At 39.6% G+C, this 9,855-nt stretch overlaps 1 protein-coding gene across 3 annotated transcripts in view; it reads right to left on the minus strand.

Annotated features, from left to right (window-relative positions):
* PIP4P2 (phosphatidylinositol-4,5-bisphosphate 4-phosphatase 2) overlaps window positions 1-5,113 on the minus strand; it is an 86,008-nt gene extending 80,895 nt beyond the window's left edge. For 2 of the 3 annotated variants that reach the window (XM_032610046.1, XM_032610049.1), the window contains exon 1: window positions 4,988-5,095. In XM_032610046.1, the coding sequence (XP_032465937.1) occupies window positions 4,988-5,093 (106 nt within the window). In that variant the 5' untranslated portion in view covers window positions 5,094-5,095. Of the gene's footprint in view, window positions 1-4,987 lie in introns of all 3 variants that reach the window. The other variant, XM_032610048.1, reaches the window with a different exon arrangement.
* Window positions 5,114-9,855: the final 4,742 nt, after the last annotated feature.

The raw sequence follows: 9,855 nt of genomic DNA on the forward strand, positions 1-9,855 counted from the left end.
AAGATCCATGTATTTGGCTGTCACCAATAGGTAAATAACATAGTTTTATATTTTCAGCCCAGATCTCATTTCTTAGCCCTACACCTGTAAATCCAATTGCTTATCTGACATCGCTTCTTGGATATTTGAAAGCACCTTAAATGTATCATGTCTAAAACTAAGCTCATGATCTGTATTCTTCAAAACCTAGTCTTCTTCTAGTGTTTTGCCTCAGTGTAGGCAATCACACCAAGTTGCAGAAGCCAGAATTCTAGGAAATATCCTTTCCACCTCCCTCTCATTCCTACATTCAATCTATCATCAACCCCTCTTCAGTAATTCTTAACATCTACGTATCTCTCCACTTCTACCACCACCTGAGTCCAAGTTATCATCACAGTTTATCAGATTTGTCCAAATCATTATAGTAGCCACTCAAAGTCATCTATCCTCATCTACTCTGGCCCTTCTCTAATTCATTCTCTAATCAATAGATAGAGTAATTAAAAAATAATAAAAGATCTAACCAGATCATCCCTTTGCTTAAGGCAAAATTCTTCAACATGACCAATCATCCCTGCATGCACTGATTAATACTTATTGTTCTGGTCATCTGTTGCTGCAGAACAAATCACCCAAAAACTTAATGCTTAAAACAACAATTTAATATTAGCTTTCATGATTCTGTAGATTGTTCAGACTCAGTTGGGATGTTAATTACCTAGAATCTGCCATGCAGGTGCAGTAAGAATTTGGCTTGGCTTGGAGTCATCTGAAGGCTCAAATGGGCATCCAAGATGGCTTCTTCACTCACATGTTTGAGGGCTGGTCAGGCATCCCTCTCTCCATATAGCCTCTGCAGGTGGCTAGTTAACAGTTCCTCAAAGCATGGCAGTCTCAGGATGTTCAAATTCTTATATAAGTTACTTTCCTCAGAGTGTACTTTATAAGAGACCAAGGCAAAAGCTGCAAGACCTCTTGTGACCTAGTCTCCTAAGTCATTCAGCTCTCTATTATCTTATTCTGTAGGCCAAAATCAATCACAATGTCAGCCCAGATTCAAGAGAAAAACTATCTAAGGACTTGAATATCAAAAAGCATAGTTCTAAGGAGAGTCTCTGGAGAATATGAACCACACTAACCTCTCCACTCCCATTTTGCAGCACCTTCCCTATTGCTGTTTCTACTTTGACCACACTGGCTTTCTTTCAGTTCCTAGTACTTACTATACTCTATCCTGCTAAAGGCTTTTGCACATATTTTTTTTTTTTTTTTTTTTTTTTGCTTAGAGTGTTCTAATCCCCTCCTTGCCAAGTTAACTATTGCTAAGCTTTCAGAGCTAAATCAAGTCTCAGGAAAGCCTTTCCTGACCAGGTCAAATCTTTTCATTATATACTCTCATGGCGCTGGATATATTTTTAGCACTGTCCTCATCCCCACTGCACTTTTGCATTTGTTTGAATGATTATGTAATTTATGTCTCAATATCCCCCACTAGACTGGAAGAGGAGCCATGTCTGTCTTTCCCTTCTTACCACAGAGTTTGGCTAGTACTCCAATATTTATTTGCTGAATGAATAACAGAAACAAAGTAAGCAAATGAAACTATCTCTGTATAACAAAGTACTCTTTTCCTTATAGAATTATAGTGAAGTAGATAATCACATTCCCATATTCAATACATAATCAGACAACACAAATATAAACCATTTTTCACAGATGATGTCTCATAAATTTAGAGGTCATATTCATTTGCCACATCCTTCCTATAAAATTAGCAGATGTATAAAGAAAGCAAACAAATATAGCCAAATTGTATGTTTTGTGGTATTTTTTCCAACCTCCTTTCAAATGAGCCTAAAACTCTCTTTGATTTTAATTTCTATGATTTAACAAAAGCTGACAAATATACCAAATGGGGCACTGTGATCACAGGAGAGGTGATGTCCTCCTACTCTATGCAGGAATCCAGTACTGACAGCAAAGACCACTAGAAGCATTCCACTTAGAAACCCAGGAGGATTTGTTACACAAATGAAACCAGATGCAAAATACTAACTGCTCCCCCACTACATTATCGATAACTTGTCTATAAATAAACACTCCATCAACTTTCAATCTGAAGTGGAATATTTCATCTTGGGGTGGGATCTCACATTCCTGTTCTTAGAAGGTTACACAAATAGCGAAGAGTTGAATTGGAGAAAATAGTCACTAGTTATGGCTATTAACCAGTTCTACGAAAATTTTTTAATGTCTGGGTAATTATAGATGGTAATTATCATAAACCAAAGTTCTTTCCCAAAAAGTACATTCTATTTCTGGTCTTTTGAATCCCAAGCTTCAACTCTACTGTTGTCAACTACTGAAAATATTTGGTCTAGTGACAGACTGTTTCTTACAATCTGAAATGATTCAACCATGCCTTTACTTATTCTTTTTCCTCATGTTCCATGAGGGCATGGATTTGGTTACTCTTGTTTACCTAGAGCAGTCTCCGGCACGTTGTCCCACCTGATGAATTACTGAATGAGTAATTAGCACTGTTCTTCTAGAATCAGATCTTGTGTAGTTACTCAAAATATTTATCAAGATTCTTATTTGTTATTAAGAAAAGATATTTTGCCGAAAATGCAAAAAAAAATGCCTTTTACTTCTCATTTATGCTTCTTGTTTCCTAGGTATTATGCCATATGAAATTAGTGTTTCTAATTATCTAACCTGTCTCATTCACCAGTTAAGAAAAAAAAAAATTGTTCTACAATAGGCAGAAAGAGTTTTTGCTAAAACATTGTTACAAACAAGACAACAGACCCAAAATGGAGTCACTTATGCCTCTCTCAGAAATGGACTCTTAACCCAATCAATCAGGAATCTCCTGATCAGCACTAGTGAGGTCATCTGCCTGATAGGCCCCTGCCATCCCCTAAAGAAAAGTGACCTTGCCACAACCAATCCACATTTTGCTAGTATAACTTCCCTGTCCCACTCCCTTCTGCCTATATGAGTCTTTAATTTTGTACAGTTCCTTAGAGCTCCTTTTTATCTGCTAGGCGGGATTCTGCCTCATTCATGAATCACAAAATAAAGCCAATAAGATCTTTAAAATGTACTCAGTTGAATTTTGTTTTATAACACATTGAATTTCTTTGGTAAAAGTTTTCTGGAATGAAACTTCTTTTTCTTAGTGGCTGAGCTGAAACTTGTACCATATTTTGTGCTTTGAGAAGTCTTATCAGAATAACAACTATTTGGCAAATGATAAAGAAGTCTACAAGCAGGTCCGGGAGTATGACCATTTTTGTGGGATAATTTAGCCACTCTCTGACTAAAAATAAAAAACATAGATGCAAGATAGAGAGCATGAAAATCTGTTATGGGACAGTTTCTTAAATCTAAATTCTGTCTCTCAATAAATCATCAAATATTTTGTCTTAAAAGGGTGAATTGATGAAATTGAAACAGTCATTAAATAAGTGTTTAAACCTGTTGTAGACCATACAGTTTAGATAACAGTAAACACATTAACATCAAATTTGCCTTTTAAGGAAGTTCCCCTAAGAGGTGTCCTCTGACACGTGTTTAATGCTGACCAACAAACATGACTTGTGGGTTTTCTATGGGTGAGTATCTGTACCATTTTGCACCTTATTTCTCAACTCATTAATCACACTAAATTATTCACAGCTAAACATCCTTTTCCTTTGTCCTGCTTCTTGTTAAGTGTGGATTAAGATCTAGATTGTTGCTTTTCAAGTTATAAAGTATTAAATGGAAATTTTAAATACTTGACAAGTTCGACCTGCTCTACAGTTGCTCCAATTCCAGACTTGAATGTAGAAAAAGTTGTACTACAGGAAACAGGATCCACCCACATTTTCAAAGGCATTAATGTTTGCCTCCTTGGGTTTTTAAATGTCTCACATTCAGCCAAAAAGGAGAGATGCATTTAACCTACATTTGCAAGTGCCATATTTGACCAATGTTTTCACTACTCTAAGTGGTTTTTTAAAGTCTTGCCTTCCATTTTCTATAACTACTGACTCCGCCTTATTTCTACTATAGGAATCAACTAAAAGGCTTAGAACAAGGATAGATCTTTGAATAAATTGAATAGTTTGGTAAATAGATTTCCCCCTTCTTTCTTCAGACCCCATTGCCATCAAATCTTTCTTGATTCCATTTTACGAAGAGAAATAAATAGAAATATTTATTTTATTAACTTGGGTTACTTTTAAAAGTCAATTTCAATCTCACTCAATGCACTCAATCTCACTGCATTTTTGATATGCATCAAAAATATTCCATCTTCTCTTCTATTCCTCATTTTACCACTAAAACTAACACATACTCCTTACAAGTAGAAGCAATAAGGAAGGGCAGAGATTTCAGACATGTTAGGAATATTGATTAACTCTTCTCCTTTTGCTAAGGCAATTCCCTGATTGAACAGACTACTGGTGGGTGAATGGTAGGAAATGCATATTTTTCAAGCTAAGCCCTTTCAAGGACAGATGCCAAGGTGAGCAGTACTCCTGGTTTCTCAGCAACGTGGAAGAATTTGTGAATGACTGTGAAAGATTTGCACAACCATCCAGCTGCACTTAGGAGCTGCTCTAAAACAGCAAAGCCCAACCTGGGAAATTCATGTCACATCCTGTACTCCTGGGTCAGAAGTGGTGAAATACACACACACACACACACACACACACACACAAACAGCAGTGGATAAGACACGGTGCACACACACACACACACACACATCCCATACCCGTGGGTAAGAAGGGGCGAAATACACACACACGCACACACTCACACACCCCACACTACACCACGAGAAAGCCCTGCGGTGAAGCTCTCAGGCAGGCAGGCAGGCTCTGCTTCAGAAGGCACAGTCAGCATCCCTCTCTCCCAGCCCAAGTGAGAGGCTGGCCTCCGCCTCAGAACTCCCTGGTCTTTACATCCTAGGCTTTTTCTTACAAAGTAGAAAGATCTATGCTGGCCTTACCTCTGGGGCTGCTTTCTTGTAAGTATGGTGGGGCCGTGGGAGTGACATTTCCAGAATGGGATGCAGAGAGCAGAGGCGAGCGTTCGTCCACCCCATCAGCAGCCATGACTGCAGCAGTGGCGCCGGGGCCGGGGTGGAGGCTGAGTCTGGGGTTGCGGCTCCGGTTGGAGGCGCTGTTAGTGCTACTGCCGCTGCAGCCGCCTCCGGGAGGACCCGGGATGTGTCACAAGGTAGGAGGCGGGCAGGGAGGGGGGATGCGGGATCGAGAGGCAGGGAAGAGAAGCGCGCTGGGAAGCACGCCTAGGGGAGGGGAGCGGATGAAGAAAAAAAAAAAAGAAAGGGCCCGGGAGAGCTGGGGGAGGGGAGAATGGGAGGAGCAGGAGCCCTGGGAACTTAGTAGGGCTGACTGGGAAACGCTGGGAAGGGAAGGTGCCAAGTAACCGAACGCAAAGAGGAGGTAAGTGGGAGGGAGGGGTTACAACTCTTTCTTCTTTGTACTTCACATTTGCTTAACTAAGTAAAAAGAAGAGTGAAGGGCAGCCTGAAAGGGGGCAAAAGGCCTGTGGCTTGATTACAGGAAAACTACAGCAATCACAAATCCAAGTTTAACTCAAGGGAGGAAGAGGAGTTCTTTGCTGTCAAACTTTGCAGCAATTATATAAAGAAAACTTATTCCTGGGTTATCAATTCCTTCTTGAGGGCTGCTGCTTTTGTTAGGAAATCATTTTTCAACATCTGTTGTCTAAGAGGACGTAAATTTTTGTATGAGCAGTGCCATTTCCTGCTTTTCCTTGTTAATTTTTAAATACCTGTTTGGCACTCTAGTAACTGTATCTTATTGAAACTATGCATAGTGTGTTGGTTTTTACAAGTTTAATTTAACAAAATAGGTTGTCATTTTAGTTTTGTTTTTGTACTGTATTGTCCCTGACACATATATGATAATAAAGTTTATGAATAATGTAAGACAAATAACTATTTTCTTTAGTAATGTCTTAAAATAATCATTCACATGTAAAACAGTATTAAAAACAAGCTAAGTACAGTTCTCATCTTTTTTTCTTTTCTTTTTTGGTGGCTTGCTAGTGTGGTTTTAAAATCAAAGTTTTGAACATGCCCAGATAAAAAATGCAGTGGGAAAATAGTCATCGTCTCAAACCGATCATTTTTCTGCAATAGTTCTTTGAGTCATTCATCCCATATTATCATATGATTACTGGTCTACACATATGAATAGGGGATGGTCTTGGTCTTCAAGATGTCTGTGAGATAGCACAGTCAAAAACAAACCAAAAATGAGGCTGGTAGTCTTTAAAGGGGCTAGAGATTTAAAGGGGCATGAGTAAAAGCAAACTGTAGACATTTGAAACTACCTCTTATATTACGTGCCCTCTGAAGATACTCTTTATTCTGAAAATTCCATTTAGGCACCAGCTGGAAATCCTAAGGGAAAATCAAAGAATAATGTTTTCTATTATGCAGCATCCTTTGTGGATCAGTAGTATCAGGAGACAACACAATATAAGGATTCCCAGGGACTTCCCTGGTGGTCCAGTGGTTAAGACTCCGCACTCCCATGCAGGGGGCCCAGGTTTGATCCCTGGTCGGGGAACTAACACCTCACTTTTGGCAACTAAGGCCACACGCTGCAACTACTGAGCATGTGTGCGTTCTAGACCCCCCCCCCCACTCTGCAACTAGAGAAGCTGGCACACCGCAACAAAGAGCCCTTGCCCTGCAACAAAGACCTAGTGCAGACAAAAATAAATAAATAGGATTCCCATAGGATATAATCCAAGGGCATTTATAGGTCTCTAGGAACTTGGAATGTGAGGGGTAAAGATGTAGCACTCCCTGCAAAAGTGAACAATTTACAAAAGAAACAACAGTGTTTTTACAGTTGCAGCCTAGAAGCTATTGAGATAAAGAAACTTTTAAAAAGAATCAACAAAATCCTATTTCTATACAGTTAGCCCTCCATATACATGGGTTTCCGCATCCACAGATTCAACCACAGGTGCAAATTTTTTGCAAAAAACAATTTCAGAAAGTTGCAAAAAGCAAAACGTAAATTTGCCATGCTCAGGCAACTATTTACATATCATTTACATTGTATTAAGTATTATAAGTAATCTAGAGATGATTTAAAGTATACAGGAAGATATGCATAGGTCATATGCTATACTGTGTAATACTACACTATTTTATGGAAGGATATCCAAAGATTTTGGTATCCTTTGGGGGTGGCTGGGAGATGGTGGTCTGGAACCAATCCCCCAGGGATACAGAAGGACAAAGGGCGATTTTATTGTCCTATCCTGTCACCTATCACACTTTATTGTAGCAGTGTATTTACATTTCCATTACCCACCCACCTTTTATCCCCAACTGACTTTGTGAGGTCAGAAACCAAATCTATCTCATTCACTATTATATCTCCAGTATCTAACACAGTGCATGACACATTAATAAGCACTTGATAAATGTTTGCCAAATAAATAACAAATGAGTATATGAACAAATCCTACACAGTCCCAGAATCTTACTAAAACAATTGTTAACGGGAAAAAAGTTAAGAGCGTTTCTTGACTTTTTGATGAAGATGAGAGTTTTGCCACCTGACTATTTTATTGTTGCATTTTATCTTTACAGCTAGACTTTCTTTATTGCCCAGGTAATAATGATCAGTATAAAGGGTTTTTTTTCTTCATTCTTTACTTCTTTATATGACTTCTCTATTAATTTCAGAATTCAATTGAGGGTGATACAGTTAATGGGTATATTGAGATTATCTTTGCAACAATGCCAAATTTCACAAAAAGTAAAAAACTTATTAGATGAGTATCACTTCATTCTAGTTTAAAGATAATTCTATAGTTTATGGTTACTCAGTAAATGTTAAATAATACTGATCAATCTAAGGCCTTTTATGATTATGATACTTTGCCATCACTATTCACTTTTGGAATAATTGTATGATTAAACAGATAATGTATGAGCTAGTAAGAGATCTATCTTACCACTTACTTAAGCTGCTTAAACTACAGTTCCAGTTATCTACTACTAAGTAACAAATTATATCAAAACCCAGTGGCTTAAAATAATGTGATTTGTTATTTTTCATGATTCTGTTGGTTGACTGAGTAGACATTCTGTTGCTCTTACCTAGCCTTACTTAGGCAGCTGCATTCAGCTAGCAGGTTGTCTGGGGGCTGGGCTCAGCTGATGAGACAGCTGGGATGGCCACGAGTCTCTCTCCATATAGTCATTCAAACAAGGCTTCTTCACATGCTTAGTAGCTCAGAGCAGTGTTCTAAGAGGGCGATTGTGGAAGCTATGGCACCTCTTAAGATCTAGGCTCTGGACCTCAAATAATGTTACTTTCACTACATTCTTTGACCTCCTTCAGCCTGCCTCCTGCCCAAAGAAAGCTGGAGGCCCAGAGACCTCTTTTCATGGTCAAAGGTAGTCACAAGGCCAGTGGAGGAATAGATTCCATATCTTCATGGATGGAGTGACAATGTCACAGTGCAAAGGGCTGTGGAACACAGGAAGGCATGATTCATTGCAGGCCATTATATAGCAAGCTACCATAGTCTATTCTCTGGCCACAATGGTTCATGTCCCTCTCACGGGCAAACTACATTTGCCCATTCCTAAGACCCCAAGGTCTCATTTAATCACCAAAGTCATGTTTGTATATCTTGTCACCTAAATCAAGTACAGGTACAGGCAAAGTTCCTTGGGTATGATTCCACAGGTTCAGCTCCTTGGGTGCAGCACCTGTTGATTCAAAGAACTGTGAACTAAAAAGACAAATTATGTGCCTTCCTCATCTCCCCCTGCCCCAGCCTCCAACATTTAACAGTGAAACACGAGCAGCATAACAGCAATAAACACTCCAATTTCATAAAGTGAGGGGAGGGAGCAGATGTGCATTTAGAATGGAAAGAACATAGTGTAACATAGTGTACACTGAACCACAGAATTCTGAAATCCAGTTGAGCATTTGTCACTAGCTCCCTTGACACTAGAGCCAGGGAACACTCCTTTATTAGGGCATAGTTCTGCTCTTAGTGTTACTGGGTTTCCTCATCTATTGCTGTCCTTGGCTCTCTGCCCTGCCACTGAGTTCTTTCTTTTCCATAAAGTACGACTCCTGTTTGTAGTTGAGTAGCTTTCCCAGTCTGCCTCCGACCCAAACAAAGTTGGAGACCCAGAGGCCTTTTTAAAATTTTGAACTGTCTCTGTTCCTTTTAATCCAAGTTAATACAATTCCCTTAAAAACTTTGCAGGCTTCTTATAAATCTGACTGGGGTTTACTTCCTGCCCCCAAAGCCACAGACATAATTCTTTTTGAGATAGGCATCTCTCTACATTGGGCCACATTTGAGACCCTTCAGATTTGTAGAAACCCCTTTGTCTTACCTAAGGAAGTCTTCAAATCACTGACTGAATCTTTCAGAGGTCTTAACAAGGAGTTTTTTTTTTTTTTTTTTTTTTTGCGGTACGTGGGCCTCTCACCGTTGTGGCCCCTCCCACTGCAGAGCACAGGCTCCGGACGCCCAGGCTCAGCGGCCATGGCTCACGGGCCCAGCCGCTCCACGGCATGTGGGATCCTCCCGGACCGGGGCACGAACCCGCGCCCCCTGCATCGGCAGGCGGACTCCCAACCACCGCACCACCAGGGAAGCCCAACAAGGAGTTTTATAGCCATCCCCTTGGATTAAAATTTTATCCTGAGGCCATTTCTTATGTTAAAAATCTTTTACTGGACTGTTCTGAGTCCTCTATATTTCCTCTAAATTCTGTTGTAAACTGAAAGTTCTTTTTTAGTTCATCTCTATGGTAGGGAAAATAATGACCCC

This window comes from Phocoena sinus, chromosome 17, assembly GCF_008692025.1.
Source record: "Phocoena sinus isolate mPhoSin1 chromosome 17, mPhoSin1.pri, whole genome shotgun sequence".
Lineage (NCBI taxonomy): Eukaryota > Metazoa > Chordata > Mammalia > Artiodactyla > Phocoenidae > Phocoena > Phocoena sinus.